The 18,930-nt window shown below is 41.5% G+C and overlaps 1 protein-coding gene across 1 annotated transcript in view; it reads right to left on the bottom strand.

The window, feature by feature from the left end:
- Positions 1-17,519, bottom strand: part of Mroh9 (maestro heat like repeat family member 9) — a 66,636-nt gene extending 49,117 nt beyond the window's left edge. The window contains exons 1-5 of the mRNA XM_063227068.1: positions 17,469-17,519; positions 14,560-14,606; positions 4,242-4,321; positions 3,153-3,288; positions 2,475-2,561 (exon numbers count right to left, since the gene is read on the bottom strand). Of these exons, the coding sequence (XP_063083138.1) occupies positions 2,475-2,561; positions 3,153-3,288; positions 4,242-4,321; positions 14,560-14,571 (315 nt within the window). The 5' untranslated portion in view covers positions 14,572-14,606; positions 17,469-17,519. The remainder of the gene's footprint in view (positions 1-2,474; positions 2,562-3,152; positions 3,289-4,241; positions 4,322-14,559; positions 14,607-17,468) is intronic.
- Positions 17,520-18,930: the final 1,411 nt, after the last annotated feature.

Raw genomic sequence — 18,930 nt, 5'->3', positions numbered from 1 at the left:
GAATAAAGATACTTTGAGTGGATTTAAGGAATCAGTATGACTGCACCCACCACAGGTTCTAGGGTACAAAAGCATAAACCTTGTACTTCAGAAGAGAACCCCTGAGCCCCCTGCTCAAGGAGGGCCACCTAAAGAACTGGTTCCCTGGGATTCATTTTATAATGTTCAGAAGCCAGGTACTCAGAAGCCACCCACTACAGCCACAGTCCAAGGTGGTGTGGCTACTGCTCAAGCTCATGGCAGGCTTTGGCATGATTATGCCAACTTTATAGGCATGCAAAGTATAAAAGTTGTGGGGTTAGGGAGGCTTCCACCCAGAATTCAAAGGAAGACCTAGGAGGCTAGGCAAGGAGACCCTACATGAAGCTGTGGGAATAAAGCCAAAAATGCAATGGAGAACCCACGATATTGGAGATGCTAAGGACATGGGCTGTCTGTCAAGGAAAGCTGCAGTCCAAGAGAGAGGCTGTATGGGCTTCAACCTTAAGGCCACAGGGGTGGAGATGCCCAAGATCCCTGAAATTCACATCTTATCACTGTGTACTCCAGATGTTGGACATACACAGCCCTTAAGTCTTGCTTTCATCTGATTATTTTCTAGGCTCCATTACTTACTTGTAGAATGGGAATTTTACTCTGTGCTATTGTATGCTGGAATAATGTAACTGACTTTTGGTTGTTTATAGGGATCCACAGCTAAGAGTTTCTTTGAGTTCCAGAGAACAGCCTGGACATGAACTACTGAGCAATATTGGAACTGTTGAGACTTTGGAGAGAGGATAATAGCATTATTTATGCTTCTTTTCTTTTTCTTTTTGAGATAAGGTTTCACTATGCAGTTCAGGCTGGCCTTGAACTCACTTTGTAGCCCAGGTTGGTTTCAAACTTGCAGTGATCCTCTTTCTTCACCCTCCGGGGTACTGAAATCACAGGTGTGTGTCACCATCTCTGGCCCATTAATGCTTTGTTGAATGCAAGATAACTACATCATGTTAGGCAGAATTATTAACTTGTTATCATACTTATTTGGAAATTAAGTATTGTTTAAGGAGATATGTTTAGGTGTCAAGCTGACAAGGGATGGGGTGCCATGATTAACCATCACTGTCAACTTGATTGCCTAGGAACACACACACACACATACACACACACACACACACACACACACACACACACACACACACCATCTCTGATGCCTTCTGCTCTGCTTCCTGGCCGTCGTGCCCTGAGCAGCTTTGCTGTGGGATGCCCTCTGTTGTGAAGTTTGGGCCTTGGAGCCAGCTGACCAAGGGCTGAAACCTCTTCTTGTAAATTGTGACTTTACATGTTTGGTCCCATCAACAGGCAAGCTGACTAATACAATAGCCTTTAGTATTCTATCCATAGCAATCTTAAGTTTTTTTTAACCTGTGCTTCCAAATTCTCTCAACGTCTTATTCAGTTCCAAGACCACTTTCACGTTTTCTGCTATTATAGGTACAATCACATTTTTTAGTACTGATTTTCTGTATTTATTCATTTGTATTGTCATGACAAAATACCTGAGACTGAATTATTTTTTTTTTATTTTATCAGTACTGGGGATCAAACTCATGACTGCCTGCTTGCAAGGCAGGTGCTTATGCTGCTGAGCTAAATCCCCAGCCCCGAGATTGAATCATTGATTGATTGATTGGTACTGGGGATTAAACTCAGCACTTTGCACCTGTCAAGCAGGTGCTTGGGCCACGAGCTAAACCTCCAGCCCAAAATCAAGTAATTTATAAAGAACAGAGATTTATCTCTTGCTGGAGGCTGGTGAGTCCAAGATCAAAGAACTTTCCTCTGGTAAGGGTCTTCTTGCTACCTCCTTCCATGGCAGAAGGCAGGGTGAAAACAGCACAGAAGAAGAGCAAAGGGACGGGGGTAGATTCACCCTTTAATTAAGAACCCACTTCCATTCACGACGGCAGGCCTGGCCCCAATCAACTCTTCAAGCTCACCTCTCCACACCGTTGCTTTAGAGGTTAAGATTCCAACATACGAACTTTGGGGCACACATTCATAGCACAGCAAGTGGCGTTCACGAAGACAGGCTGTCCGGATGACTCCCCGCTTCGAAGGTGATGAGGAGGGAGGCGTGCTCATAGACACTGTCACAGCACAGCATTGTCATGTGGACGTGGAGGTAGTTCATCCAGCCCTATCCTTTGCTGCCCCATCCTGTGTGCATCCAGTCTGTGCCACACAAGACTTATCTTCTCAAGTGTCTGTTGATGGCCTCTAACACTGATTTCTTAAAAGTCTGTTTTGATATTTGAAATAGAGGAAGTGATTCTGTTTTGCAAGTAATTCTACTCCACTGGAAACAGAAAAGATTTCACCTACCAAATGCTTAAAGGAACATTGATATGCGGCAAATTAGAAACAAGTGAAGCATAGCAAGCTCTTCAGATCTAGGACAAACAACACTGCTTGTTTCCCCTTTACTGTACCTTTAAGATCTGTAGTTTGTAGAGGTCTTTAGACACTAAGATCAGAAGCGTGTCTTCAAACAGACTTAAAATACTTTTATATAACACCTGAAATACAAAAATATTTGCAAAGCCAGCCTATCAGCCTTTAATAACTTTTACCTAACGTGTAGTTCTTCATTCCAGTATCCTAAATTTTCCCCATGTACTAAAAGTAAGAAAAAAGCAAGGTGGCTATGATGGTAATGCCTCACCCAATACCATATGCCATAGATTTTCTGCGCCTCCAGCTTATAGACCAAGTGCATTGTGTAGCAATGCTGAGGAAATAGAGATCACACATGTCCCTAATCTTGCTTACAGCTCTGCTCTGTCAGTTTTTCTCTCCTTTTTTTCTTTTTTCTTTCCAGTATACTTCTTGCCCTTTGCTAAGTCAATTAGACAAAATATATCTCCACCTATTTGTTCCTATGAACCTTATGCAATTTATTATGTGCCATCACATATAGAATTCACAAAGGAACTCAAAGGCATGAGCCAGGACTGAAAAATCCTACTTATCCACTAAAGCTAAGATAAGAGAGGGAGAAGACATGAAGTGAAGGAGGAAAGCAAAGTCTATGGCTTATGAAGGCACATCGTGCGGGTCGGCCTCAGTGTATCAAACGTCACCTCAGGAATAAGCAAGAAAGATCACACCTCCAGGTCGTCGACATCCTCTTCATCAGTGGTCCAATACATTCCTCCTTCAAAACTTGGTAGGTTAAATACCATTTTAAAAGATGACTTTACTATCTCCAACTGAGTTTCATATTGTGGTAAGGGATCCACAGAGCTGACAAGAAAAAGATATCATTATTAAATTGTTGAGAGTTAAAATGTATTCTAATTTTACTGGCCTTTTTTCATAGTGGTTATGGAGTGCTTACTAGATATTGTGGTCCAGTTTTTGGCTATGACACATGAGTCTTAAATGTTCTTTTAACAATGATACTTTAAGAGCTGGGCGTGCATCTATAATTTCAGCACTTTGGGAGGCTGAGGCAGGAGGATCCCCATGAGTTTGAGGGCAGCCTGAGCTACATAGTAAGACCCTGTCTCAAAAAAAAAAGAACAATGATGCTTTAAATATGAAGAGTTCTTCTGTAAGGATAACCTACAATCAGTTATTTAGAAGTCATAAACATAACAATGTAACAAGTGCTTACATTCCCATCAAGTTCACAAACCCATAGTAAGCCTTAGACAGTAGAACTGTACTATCATCACGCTTTCTCTAATCATGCTTTTTGGCATTTTAGTGTTTCTGATATCGGAATGTATCTTCAAATTGATGGCAAGTAAACCTGCCCATCATTACTTAGAAGGATAATCTGCTTATCTGTGTGATGCAGAAAGCTGAGCAAGAGCAGAAGAAAGAAATAATAGTTGCTGAATTAAGATGGTAGAATTTGGGGTCATTTTTTGTTTATCACAACTATGTCTTTTTGTTTGTTTGTTTGTTTGAGACTGGGTCTTGCTGTGCAGTTTAGAGCAGCCTTTTTCTTTTTCTTTTTTTGTACTTGGGAATCAAACTCAGGACCTCACACTTGCCAAGCAGAGGCTGTGCCACTGATCTAAATCCTCAGCACTTAGGGCAGCCTTGAATTGACGGCGTTGCCTAGGTTGGCCTCAAACTCACAGCAATCTTCTGCCTCAGCCTTCTGAGTGCTGGAATTACAGGCATGTTTTGAAAATAGTTTCAAGATATTCAATGAGCGAAATAAGAGAAAACTGCAGTTTCCATACCTTGAGTTCATGGCCAGGATTAGGGACTGATGACACAGCAGTGCTGCATACACATCCCATAGGCTTTTAGCTAAATTCTCCTACGTACCAAAAAAAAAAAAAAAAAAAAAAAAAGAATCAGTGATTACAGACCGGCCAGACTCATGCATCGTGTACCTCCCTTTTACAGAGAGAAAAGGGACCAAAGCTGACTGAAAACTAAACCCAAGAGTTCATAGAAGTGTTGAGACTAAACAAAAAATCCCTATGATTTCATAATAGAATGCTGGTCTCAATGGTGACCTTTTACAGACAAGTCGGGCCCTACTGAAGAATGACTTCTTGATGTTGATCTTGATATCTTTAGAGTTGTAACATCAAAATCATAACCAATTAAAAGCAAAAATAAGAGAGACTATCAAACTAAAAAGGTTCTACACAGCAAAGGAAAGAAACAGTTAAGAAAGCAAAAAGAAGGTGATCTGTGAAATGGGAGCATCTATCTATCTGGTAATATCTAAAATATAAAAGGAACTTTATTCCATAACAAAAAGAAGGCAATTGATCAAAAAATGGGCAAAGGACTGACATAGACACTTTTCCAACAAAGAAATAAGGCCAATCAGTACGTGAAAAAATAAATGTCATCAGGGAAAAGCAAACAAAACCTCAGGAAGACATCGCTTCACACCTGTTAGGATACTTATTCTTTTTTTTTTTTTTTGGTAGTGGGGATTGAACTCACGACTTCATGCTTGCCAGGCAAGCATTTATGCCACTAAATCTGCAGCCCGGGATGCTTATTCTTAAGACAAGAAATAATAGATGTTGAGGGTTTGCAGAAAGGAGAACTCTTGCACAGCATTGGTGGTAGTTTGAAATGGTACAGACATGAGGGAAAACAGGATGAGAATTCCTAAAGAAATTACATGTGGAAGTACCATATATATGATCCAACAATCTCACCTATGATTATATATTCGAAGGAAATGAAATCAGACTCTTACAGAGAGATGTTTGCACTCCTGTGTTGTATGCAACATTTCTAACGATAGTCTAGCTATGGTGTTAAAATTTTCTCTTTCTTTCTATCCATCTTTCTTCTTTCTCTTTCTTTTTTTTTTTTTGTTTTCTTTTTTGATATATAGTTTTACTATACAGTTCAGGTTAGCCTTGAACTCACTTTGTAGCCCAGGCTGGCCTCAAACACTTAGCGATCCTCCTGCCTTAGCCTCTGGAGTGCTGTGATTACAAACACGTGCCACCTCCCTGCTAAGCGTCTCTTGATAGATGGCTGCCTAAAGAAAATGTGCTACAGTTTTAGAGCTGGATATTATTCAGCCGTACAAAGAAGGAAATCCTCTATTTTTCAGCAGTGTGGATAAACCTGGAGGTTATTGTGCTGAATGAACTAAGCCACAGATCTAGCACTGCGTAACCTCACTTAACGTGTGAAATCTGAAAAATATTGAACTTGTTGACACCAAAAACAGAATGGTGGTTATCTGGGGATGTGGTGGGAGGAGGGGAATGGATAGATACTGGATGAATTTGCGGGAATCTAACATACTGCATGGTTACCATAGCTAATCTGCATGACTGTACTGTTGATGCTGTATTTTTACTTGAAATTTCCAGAGAGTAGATCTGAAGTGTCCTTGTCACACTTATGAGTACACACACCACACACACAATTTTAATGAAGTGTGTTGATGGATGTGTTAATGAATTTTACCCCAGCAGCCACTTAGAATGTATATGTATACTGAATCATCATGACGTGTGCCTTGAATAAATGGAACGTGTACTGTGGAATGGTGTTACTTTTCTCCTCCATGTCCCACTCTTGCAATGTCACTTTCTTGTTTCGGGCCACTAATGCTGTTCACTGAAATTCCTGGTATCTACTTCTGGTTTTTTTTTTCCTTTTTTGTCTTTTTCCTTTTTATCGGTACCAGGGATCGAACTCACGACTGACTGCCTGCTTGTAGTGCAGGCGCTTATGCCGCTGAGCTAAATCTCCAGCCCCTGGTCTCTACTTCTGAAATAGCTCAAAATTTTTCCTTCGAGAACTTTAATATGCTGTATGAGAATGCTGTTTCTAAAAGGACTTCTTCCCTTTAATGCAGAGGCAAATGTCTACCAAGGGTTACTGATAATCACTTACTAAAGCCTTTCTGCATCTGTACACAGCTCCTTCCGTGTCTCCAGACTTGGGTGCTGCGGGACCTGTGTTCTGCCTCTGTGTGGTGAGAGCTATCTCTATGCATAGAGCTCCCTGTCTAACAAGATAGAAAGCTTCCTGATCAGGATCTAAGCTAACAAAATGGCATTCCCACGAGAGATGCATATCTTTTCTAGGGCACAGCACATTAAACATTTCCTGACTGTGCTATACTCACGGTGAGTGTTGTAGAGAGATTATTCTCCTCTCTCTAAAATATTTATACCTGTGTCTGTTATCACTTCCTTACAACACCAATTATTTTATGTAATCTTAGGAGAATGATTCTTTGTTGTGTCGCTTATTAGCATATTACATGTTACTATTTGGAGAACATAAAATCTGCCATGTGATAGACAGCTCTCACTGTTAAATGAAACTGTGCAGTAATTTGTCTAATTTTTGTTCTACTTACCATTTTATTTGGCCACTAATTACTAGTTCCCATTTCTCCAAGCAGCAACTAACTCAATATTCTATCTTTATATAAGTAACAACTGTGCAAAGCTGTTGGCTTAGTGAGCTTTTCACATAGGTGAAAAGTAGGTTCTAATTTGAGTTGTATCCTTCCATATTAATTTGTAATATTTACAATGTCCTAAATCACTTGTGGATGCTGACAGTATATCAAGTGACTGAAAAATAATGATTTTGGTTGCAAAGCTGTGCCTCCTGAGATGTCTTGAGGTCCCAGAATCAGTACTCTTTAAGGTTTTTTTTTTTTTTCTTTTTTAGATAGGATTTCACCATGCAGTTTAGGCTGGGCTTGAACTCACTTTGCAGCCCAAGCTGGCCTCAAACTCGCAGTGATCCTCCTGCCTCAGTCTTTTGAGTGCTGGGAATACAGGCACATGCTACCACACTTGCCATTTTAAGAAGCACCTTTTTAAGTAAATCATTTACACAATTCTGCAGCTTCTTGCACAGCAATACATTGTCATTTAGTTGATCTATAATAACCTTCTCTCTCTGTCTCTCTGTCTCAAAGTTTTTTAGTGAATCTCTACTCCCAGGTTATGGTTCTGGCACTTATTTTGGGACATTTTCAAGTCAGCTTTAATCAGCTCATCTAGAAATCTAGTTTTCCACTTTTCATGTAGTGTCTATATTAATGACAACATAATAGTACTAAATTTTAGGTAGAGCATATTACCAAATAGCTTCCCTATTTAGTATTGGTATTAGTTTAAACCTATAAATCTCTAAAGGGCAAAAAAAGTCAGTGTTGTTATACCTGTAAGCCAATGCTGTCTGGTCAGTTGAGAGGTGGTAATATTGACTTAGAAACTCCGATGTGTGCAGAACCACAACTATCCCAGTCAATAGCCCAGTGACCCTTTAGGGCAAGATAGTGTGTACTGATTAGTACTGGTCTAGTGATTTTGTTCATAAGCACACATTTAAAAAATGATTACAATTGGAAATTCAATTACATTGAATTGCAAAATTTACAGTGAACCACACAGCTACATTTCAACCATATGAAAACTCAAGGCATCAGTCTCTTCCCGAACAATCCTCCTGGAGCATCACTGGTCTTCTCAGTTGACATTTAGCTATGCCAGTCTACTAATACACACATCTCAATGCAGTCACATCAAAAAACACCTAGCTCTGCTGAGCTGATTCTCCGGGTTGTTTTCCAACGTATCAGATATTAGGCTTCTCATTGTTCAAAGCCATCAGATTGTGGGATTTCTTCAGATGTTACAATTCAATTTCTAACTAATGGGGGTCCACGAGAAAGAACAGAGGAAATGCAGACAGAAACACTATGCCGTCTATAGTGCAAGAGAGAGAAGTGTCTGAAATCTTACATACTATATTTGAGTAAAAATACACCTAGACACATTGCTACAAAATTTTAATTTGCTAAAGACAAAGATGAAAGTCTTCTAAAAAGAGAAATAAGATGATAAAAGTCATAGACTTAGACCACTATCAGAATTTTTAAGGAAGGCATACTAAACAGCAAACAATGCATATTATGCCTTCAAAAATTAAATATATATTTGAATTTTTATTAGCACATGTCTGCAACACATAATGATTATATTCATTCTGGGGAGTTGGTACATGTAAGTGACACATCTTAATTCTTATGTCCCCTTCCTCACCTCTCCCCTTTCCTTTTGCAAAAGATCTCCTTGTTTCCTATATCTATCTTTCATTTTTCTCATTATTTAAAGTTTGAGTTTTTAATATTAAAAACATTTGATATTTAAGCTTATGTATCTGATTTATTTCATTTAACCTCATGGTCACAAGGTGCATTCATTTTTCTACAAGTGAGTCAAATTCATCCTTCTTTATAGCAAAACAGTATGTGTAAATATCACAATTTCTTTATCCATTCATCTGTTGATGGACATATAAGCCACTTCCAAGAGTTAGCTGTTATGACTTGTGCTGATGTAAACATGGATCTGTATATATTACTGTAATATGATTTTTAATCCTTTCAGGAAGATATGTAGGAGGGAAATAGCCAAGTCAAATGGAATTTCTAGTTTTAGCTTTTTTTTTCTATTTTAAAGAGGATGAAACAGGATAAAACCAATCAAAACAAACCAGTGTAAGTGATACAAGACTTCAAAACTTTACAAAATCAACAATATAATAATGCCTTTTGATGTCTTCACAATAGTTGCAGATAATTTTGGACATAGTAAAAATCAAACAGAGTGGAAAGAAACTTCAAAACAAGTGAATAGTAAATTCAAAATTGCTATGATATCTTGCTATTTTTGAAATAGCTGCTCCTGCCATTGAATTTAACATAATCAAATGAAACAAAAGACAATAAAACCCAACCCAATAAAATAATGGAAATGATATAGAATTATAAAACCAGACCATAGGGAATCAACAATGGCTACCACCCTCAGAAGGAGGATCCTTAGATGCCACTCTGTGTACCGCTATCCTCTGAACCTATGATCAGCCCACTGGCCCTGGACCTGCAGTGTTAGCAAACACCAAAGCACCACAGGCATCCATTGCATTTCACCTGGGTAGCTATCATCACAGCTTGTGTTTCTCTGGATAAGCAAGTCGCTTACGGGGTGGGGTGAGGGGGATTGGGACTTCTTGTTTGCCAGCCTGCATGCTGGTAGGGGCTGGGGTCTGGTGGCAGCCTGCGCATGGTACTGGTTCCCAGACTGGGCTTGCTTCCTGGTATGGCCATTTTCTCTCTCCCCCTAGTCAGTGAATGGCGCTGACTCAAAGGCCTGGGTCTGGTTGTTCCCACTTGGCGGCAGCCCACGCATGGCCCAGATTCAGTGTTTTAATAGGGACTGACCAATTTGAACTTTCTTTTCCTTCCTCCCTACCTTCCTTCCTCCCTTCCTTCCTTCCTTCCTTCCTTCCTTCCTTCCTTCCTTCCTTCCTTCTTTCCTTATTTCTTTCTTCTAGTGTTAGCTTTTGAGGACTCTCCATACTGATTTCCTAGTGGTTACACAAGTTTACATCTACACCATCATTGTAGAAGGGTTTCTTTGCCCACATGGGCTCGCCAGCATTTCTTATTATTATTTCTTAGTGATGGGCATTCTTTCTGGAATAAAATGGAATCCCAGTATTGTTTTAATTTGCATTTCTCTAATGGGTAGAGAGTGTTGAATATTTTTTCACATGTTTATTGGCCATTTGCACTTCTATTTTATTTTATTTTATTTTGGTACTGAGGATTGAACTCATGACCTTGCACTTGCCAGGCAGACACTTATGCTGCTGAGCTAAATCCCCAGCCCATGTCTATTATTTTAGATGCCTAGTTTTTGACTGAGTCTCTTTTTTTGGTGTGTCTAACTTTTAAACTTTCTTTATATATGTTAGCCCTCTATCTGAAGAGAAGCTGGCAGAGATTTTTCTCATTCTGTAGGTTATTTCTTCACTCTGTTGGTTGTTTCTTTTGTGATGCAAAAGCACTCTGATATAATACCATTTACTGATTTTAGACATTATTTCTTGTGCAACTGGGAAAATCTTTGCTTATGTCTATGCCTTCAAGACTTTTACCTATTCTCTAGTAGATTGTTATGTTTTAATAATTTATCTCTTTGATCCATTTTGATTTTAACTTAATATATGGTTAGAGATATGCATCTACATTCAATCTTCTGCATGCCTGTAATCTCAGCACTTGGGAGGTTGAGGTAGGAGGATTGCTGTGAGTTTGAGGCTAGCCTAGGCTATGTAGTGAGTTCAGGACCAGCCTGAACTACATAGTAAGATCCTGTCTCAAAAAAAAAAAAAAAAATTCAGTTTTCTGCATGTATATAGCCAGCATTGTTTGTTAAAGCTGATATATTTCCTCCAGCCCCTTTGTCAAAGATCAAATGGCTGAATGTGGGTTTTTTTTCTTAATTGCTGTAGTTTTGTAATATAACTTGAAATCTAGCATTGAGATGCCTCCTGATTTACATTTTCTCCGGGATTACTTTCTCTATTCGGGTCTTTTATGATGTATATGAATTTTAGGATTGTTTTCTCTGGTACTAGGAGGAATTCTATATTGGTATTTTGATTTGGACTGCATTAAATCTGTGGATTAGTTTTGGGAGTATGGCTATTTTAACAATATTGGTCCTGCCTATCCAGGAACAGGGGCTATCTTTCTCTGTTTTTCTTTCTTTCTTTGCAACTCTTATATTTTTATTATTCCAATCATAATGTGATTGACATCAGTATGCAGACATTTTAAACTCTTGGAGACCACAATATGATACAAAAAAATTAAGAGAAATACACTTTAAAAGGCATATCCACAAATCAAGTCAATCATAAATAAACAGAAGTTCAACAGTATCTAAGTCCTATTGTTCATAGTCTGATGAACAATCAGACTATGGTGTATGATGTATGGTGTACGATGGAAAGTGAAGATTACAGTATGAGGCAAAATGGTCTAATCCAAAGAGATTCAATTTTGTGGTTAGTCTGGTAATATAGTCATAGTCACATGGAGGTCTACTAAAAGAAATGTAAAGATTAGGAAACCACTAAGCAGCCAAGCTTAACATTAGTCAGGATGTCTGCAAACCAGCTTGCTAGCCATTCCCAAAACATATCATATTACCTTTTCCTGAGAAGTTTCTCAATGTTTTTGGTGATCATGTCTAGAAAAATGATCGTATCAGCACTTTTTCTTAAGCTCTCTAGGTGTTAAATCAGGGAAAGTGAAGCATTCAGTCTTATTTAGTGATGTGCACAAGTCCCTAACTTGAACAAAGAGCTGCACAATATGCCATTGCTTTTGCTGTACACTAATATTTGCATTCCTTTGGTTGCAGGGTGGTCCCCTCTACCCATCTAAGTCACTGAGAAGTTGGATCAGCTACAAAGTCCAAAATTATTCCCAACTTCTAATTTCCCAGGAATCCCATTGGAATCTCTCCAAATCAATTCTTCATCTATTTCAAGTTAGATACCAATTCAGTTACTGACCACATTGACATTTGAATAAAGGTAATGGTCTAGGAACTTTTAGAGAAAGCTATTAGGTAAGAGGAAGCCATACCAAATAGCAAGAACTAAACTAATGATGAGACATAACAGAATAAGTGAATTCTCCCACGGATCCAGTATAGACCTTGGGGCTGGAAAGGAGGGCCACCTGGTAGAATCTGAGCAAGGGTCAGTTCTCTCTGCCTGCCCATAAATCTGCATAGCTCTTAAACAAAGTAAACTAGAAAGTTTACCCTTAGGTTGTATCGTAGTCAGGGTTTGCAAGAAAAACAATTTACTACAGGACATATAATTCACAGAATTATTTTATAATAGTCACCCAAAGTGTCAAACACAAAAAGTGTGGGAAATCTGTCCATACACTAAAGACCCCAAATAATCCAGCTGAGGGCCACGATCTCTGGCAATGTCCTGCATGAGTCCAGCTGAAGACTTGCACCATGACAATGCACCCCCACAACTGGAGGCCTAGAGCCCAATTCATCAATCTGCACAGGGAAGGCCCAAAGGTCAGTTGGTGGAAGCTAGAAAGTCTATGCCAGCAGGATAAAGAACCTGGGCCAGTAGGCTGAGGGATCTGCACTGGAGCCAGGAAGTAACACTTCAAGTAAAGGACCAGAACTCCGCCAAAAAGAACCATAGTCACCTTCAGCTGTGACATCAAGGTCCTGAGCTCCTCCGATGATGAGAACAGCCAAGTTGATATCAGGGAAGATGCTCAGCAAGCTCTTCCAAGAGAACCAACGGCAACAGGAGAACCAGCAGCAACACACTGTTCCTCTCCCATGCTCATCTCTTATGTTGCTGGGCATAATCCTCAGGTGGGCCACCCACATTCAGCACCACACTGATGCAGTTCAGCTGGGTGTTACAAGTTGCCCACCAGTTGTCAATCCACCGCAGGTTATCTATTGCAATTGTTTTTTTGTTTTTTATTTTAAAGGGAGTAAAACAGAACAGTGAGACAAAACAAAACAGTGACAGGATAGTAGGCAATCCTCTTGCTTCAGTCTCCATAATGCTGAGATTATACTTATGCACCACCACACCCTGGCAAGATTTTGATATAATTTTTTAAAAACTGCCACATCAGCCAGATGTGGTAGTGCACACCTGGAGTCCCAGCACTTGGGAGGTTGGGGCAGGAGGATCACTGTGAGTTCAAGGCCAACCTGGGGTGGAGCGAGTTTAAAACCAGTGAGAACCTGTCTCAACTTGGCAGATGAATACTCACTAGGACAGCACTGTGCTACACCCTGCAGAAACTAAAGAAGCATACTCAGTGTCTGCCCTCTGGTTAAAGAAAGTAAAACTAGCTGAAGTCCTAGGAAGAAAATGCAGTATAAAGGTGAGTCTGCTTTGCCCACGTTTGACCAGAGGCTGTCTCCCCATCACCACTGCCACTTCCCTCACACACTCCCTGCCAAAGGGGCTGGGACAACTTCCTCGGTGTCCTCCCTGGTTATTTAGGGATCATCCTCCTCCAGAATGGTGCTACAGGGACTTTCACCTGTCGTGCCCCTCCTCTGCTCCCATGTCACATGCCACTGCCATCTCTTTGAAGAAGGGGGACACGCTGGCATGATTAAGATCAGGGAAGGAGAAATATGGGGAAATTGTTAATATTTCAAATGTCCCTGAACCAGCTAGCCCTGGTTTCAGCCCTATCATTTTTCCCCAGAGAGTGACAGCTGTCAGTCAAACAACTTGTCATCCTACACACTCACTGAACCTCTGCCCTGCAGCTGTAGCTGTCCTGGAGCCCTGTAGTCACTTGGTCCAATCACAGGCGTGCAGCTGCTAAATAAGCAGCATTCTTCACATCTTCTTGAGTTGGCCTGGGGGGCCCCCTCCAGTGTCCTAATAAAGACTGGCTTTGGCAGTCCTGGAAAGCTGCTTGTGATTTATTTATAGGGTAGTGTGGGCTCCAAAGCCCATGTACATTTATTCAGGCATGAGCCAAACCATCATCTCAAAAGAGCGAGCAATAAACACTCAGATCTGTTAGCCCTAAAGAAGTTCAGAGATCAGCAGTGAACAAAGACCAGCAGCATAGAATAGCACTCAGCAGAATTAACCTACAAGCTGATGGTAGCCAGCAGTGGCAGTGACCAGCAGCCAGCTGTGCCAGCTGTTGCATCCAGTATCATCTGGCATCATCTGGTGGCATCAGGACTGCTAGGAGACCTACACTTTACTAATTCATGATTTCCACCGGAATCAAGCATAAGAACTCTTAGCTGATTGGCAACAGAGAGAAGATGAAATGTAAAGTCTCGACGCTCTCACGCAAGGAAATGATGTCTTCCGACAGGCTGGGTGAGGAGGAGGGGAGGGCAGGAGCAAGGAGATTGCACAGATGTTAGAGAGGGGTAGGAAAAACAGTAGGCTGAGGTGGCGGGACTTCAACATTTTGATTAAGTGTTAAGATCATTTATAGGGGCACAAGAGGAGGAGCAGGAACAAGACTGCAGCAGGGGAACAAGGTAAAGACACTTTTCCACCAAGCTGCCTTTTTCCTCTTTGGCCACACACACACTTTAAATGTTAATGCGAATATTCTTTTAGTAGTCAGTAAACAGGATTTGTTTTGCTTTGTTTTCATGAGACTCTTGAGTTATAACATCCTCACAGAATATCACATACCATATTGTCCATTTTTGAACCGCACTGCTGTGTCAGGGAAGAAATCACTGTGCAGGAAAAAAAAAAAAAAAAAAAAAAGGAAAGAAACTAATTAAGAGCAATATGAACACAATCTCTTACCCCTTACTGAGAACTTATCCCTAAACCTGAAGCTAGGGTGACCTTGATAGTATAGCCCAGCAAGGACGCGCGTACACACACACACACACACACACACACACACAACCAGACAAATCCATTATAGGCATTGCAGAAAAATTAACAACAGAGTAAGGCATCACATCCAAAGAATAACACACTATGACAACGTGTCACTTATTCTGAACATAGAGGGAAGTTCAATAAAAAGAGAACCCATGATACAGGTCTTAATATTAATTGCTTAGAAAGAAAAATTAACATAATTTTTGAAGCAAAAATTTTGGTAAGATTTAAAATCTATTCTTGATAAAATTTTTTTACTGTGTATTTATTTATTTAGGTACCAGGAATCAAATGCAGGACCTCGCACTTACCAGGTGCCACTGAGCTATATCCCCAGCCCAACAATTTTTAATAAATCAATGACTAATGTCTTAATGTGATAACAGAAAATCCAGCCTCTGTGGAAGTTCAATATAAGAATCACATATATTGAACTTGTTAGTTTCTATTTTTCTTTGCACTGAAAGCAGAGAATAATTCTGTCATTTCTACTTAGACTATACAAAAATTTCTAGTCAAATGTATCGCTACCCTTGTGACTGTTCTGTGGATACTAAGTGAAACATATATTTGTTTTCACAGATAGAAATTCCACATGACACACATCTCTCTCTCTCTCTCTCTCTCTCTCTCTCTCTCTCTCTCTCTCCTTCCCTCCCTCCCTCTTTCATGTCCTAAAGTCTTACTTGTTTCTGGATCTCTTTATGACTTTCCCTCCTGACAGAGGTGAATTAAAGTCAGCTACATGCCACAGTAGAGTATTAAGAATTAGTACAGAAAAATGTAAAATAGTTTTGGTTGCTCTGTCACTTCCAATTCTATGATATGATATAGAGATTACATTAATATTCTGTTACTATTTATCAAATTATCACAAACAATGGCTTAGAAACCTCCATCTGCTGGGTGTGGTAGCTCACGCCTGTAATCCCAGAACTCAGGAGGTTGAGGCAAAGAGGATCACTGTGTGCTCAAGGCCAGCCTGAGCTACACAGTGAGACCCTGTCTCAAAAGCCAGAAAAACAAAAAACAAAACAGAACAAAAAACAACATCAACACATAAAAGAATCAAGTCCCACTGGATGATTTGCCTCTCCATTAACTCAAGGACAGCTGATTAGCAATCTTGATTACAGATGCAGAATCCCTCTTGCTATGATGCATAGCATAATCATGAGGATAATTTCTCATCCTGTTCTAAGCTTCAGGCTGTATCTTTCCTTGACTTTTAGCTTCACGGAAGAAATCAATCATGGTTTACTATACAGTATTTACATTCAGTTCACTAATACAACTTTACTGTCTTTTATGCTTTAGCACTATACATTTCTTTTTAAATTAAAGAAACTAATACACTGGGAAATCCTCTGCTGTCTGTGGGGAGGCCCTAAGTCCTCGTTCGGTCAGGAGCCAGGCTGTTGTCTTGTCATATTTCCCTGGGAACTGTGCTCAGGGCCTGACGCAGAGCAGCCAGTGTGGGAAAGGACATTTGCTTCCAGCAAGAAACAGATAAGTGGGCATGATGGAAAGGACAAACTGGAGATGAAGGGAGACAACGAGGACCCAGCAGTCTTATAGTTATGTTGGCAAAACATCAGAGGAGGCCACAAAGTGGAGTCAGTTGAAAAGGCAGCTTGAAATGTTAGGAAGCTTCTGAGGGACTCACCAGGACTCCTAGGGACCTTACTCCTGGGCAAGGCGGGGAGGGCAGGAACCAGAGGGAAGGTCACTGAGTGCTCTGTTCAAATAGATTCCAGGATTTCTCCTTCAATTCTTGCTGGGTTAAACTTCCTTTTCTATTAGTTTATACAAGAAGCACTCTTAGGGATAGTATTTCTTGAGTTGACAGTCAAGAAATCCACATGTACCCCATTGTTCTAGGAGTACAGGAAGGAGCTCAAAGGACTCGGGCCCTCTCAAAATTATTAGGGGCTGGAAGTGCAGCTCAGTGGTTCAGAGCACATGCTTAGTATGCCCAAGGCCTTGGGTTCAAATTTCTAGTACAGGAAAACAAAAAACAAAAAACGTTCAGTCAACCAACCATACAGATGGTATCTACTGAGAACCTTCTGTGTACCAGGCAGTGAGGTCAGGCTTTGAGGCCACCTACCTCACCTGCAGGCTGCCCCTCTACATTCTCCACTCTGGGCCTGGACTCTTCCTCAGCAGGAGAACTGACTGACCTTCTGTCCAGCCCCCTCCAAGCTCTCCCATTCTGCAGCTAAAGGGAACTTTCCAGGCCACATAGTCAACCAGGGCCCAAACTTCCAGGGCTCCAGCGTTGACTTAGTCACCTCGCCTAGCCACCTGTTCCCTGTTCCCCACCTGATCATTTCACACACCCAGGCAAAAAACAATTTCTCTGCTCCATTAACATCAGGCTTCCCACCTTCTTACAAGGTGAAAATCTTGTTTGCTCAGGTCCCTCCTCTAACTGCGTTATTCCTCAAGGTATAGCAGGGTGGCCAGCTTGACCTCACGCCCCTCCAACCTCCCTAGCATGCTCCCTCTGCTTCGTTCGCCCGCTGCCATGTGTCCCAGGCTCTACGGTACATGCACACGTGAGAGGGGTGATCCATTCTCAGAGAGGGCCCCTGTGGCTGGGTGAACTCCCAGGAACGCCTGCAGGCCTGAGGGGGCAATGGCTGAGGGCCTGCTCACACCTGATGACTCCCTGTGTGCAACTGATGACACCCTGTACACACCTGATGAATCCCTGCCACCTGGTCCTTCTTTCACCAGGCTCCAACTGCCACGTTCACCCTCACGGGGGTTCTTAAAGGGGCCACTCCCCAACCCACTCTCTAGAAAGCGGGGACAAGTGAGTTCAGGGGGTGCAGTTTAAATCATGACATACCCTCATCAGGTAACACTCTGTCCCATGACCAGTGGAAACCACTGCATTCTACTTTGCTCTGTGATGTTAAAATATCCCTGTTAGATCATTCATAATTTCATAGCTTATTTTATAAAGGTGTATTGAATGCATTTTGACTTGTATTTTCAGCTTCTGAGTTTATCAGAACATGAGGCCATTCCAAGGCGAGGCGCCCCAAGGCCTGAATTTAGGTGAGCTAGAGGTCAAATCTAGGATTTGAGCCACAAAGGCAACAATATACAGAGCTGGGTGACATGTTCAGCCAGCAGGGGGCAGGCCTGCACCGGGGATCCTGGCTCCACTCACCCTACTCCAAAGTCCCTGCCATGCAAGAGCCTCCACAAACGTCAGCCAGCCTCATTTCTGTCAGTGATCATTCCCGGTGATCTCACTTGGAACATTCTGCCTGCACCCAAACCCCTGTGCACACTCACACATAGAGAAATGTGCAAGGATGGGATGCATCCGCTAGTCTGGCTGCCACTTCTTCCACTCAGCTATTAACTGGGGAAACAGTCACAGCTGGTAAACACGGGACTCCACCATTTTCACAAGCTTCATTCACACTCTGCCCAGACAAGGCCCAGAGAGGGAAGGTACCTGCCGCAGAACACACAGCGTCAGGAAGCCCAAGACTGGATACCGAATCCCCTTCCTCACAGCCTCTTCCCGAGGCCGCCTCAGTTTTTCTCCTCCTTTGGCTGCTCCTTCTCAGCTTCCCCGCACATTCTGGGCAGCCACAGAGCTTCCTTTCCAGGCTATGTCACTCTCTGGGGTCGCTCTTCAAGACACCCCTCTTGTGTTTTAAAGAAATCCCACTACACCCCAATACTACTCATACTCCATCTCACAGCCAGAGAAGGATCCTGTATTCCTTCTCCCAAAATCGCTCTTCCTCCACCTGGTCCACCCCTCAGTGGGCACCAGGCCCCTGGGTCTCCCCACTCTCTTCCTGTCCCCGACCATCGCCAAAGCTGAGACTCTACCTTCAGAATATCTGCAAACCCACACTCTATAGAAAAACCAACTCAAAATAGATCAAGCTTTAAATGAAAGAGCTGAAACTAGGAAATGCATGACACCAAAAGCACAAACAACAAAAGACAGATAATATAATGAATGGCATGAGGCAGAGACCAGCTGAGACCACTGAGCTTGCATAAAGGCAACACGGTGTGGAATTTATTGTGCCTGACTGCGGGCAGAGGGCAAAAAGGCCATCTGTAGGGAGCAAAGAGAAGTGGGCATTTTTAAAAATAGAACTTGAAGGAAAGCAAGGGATATTAGGT

Source organism: Cavia porcellus, unplaced genomic scaffold (assembly GCF_034190915.1).
Source record: "Cavia porcellus strain 051 isolate PalLab524CR breed Dunkin Hartley unplaced genomic scaffold, mCavPor4.1 scaffold_16, whole genome shotgun sequence".
NCBI lineage: Eukaryota > Metazoa > Chordata > Mammalia > Rodentia > Caviidae > Cavia > Cavia porcellus.
This window is presented reverse-complemented; position numbering and strand designations above follow the sequence as displayed.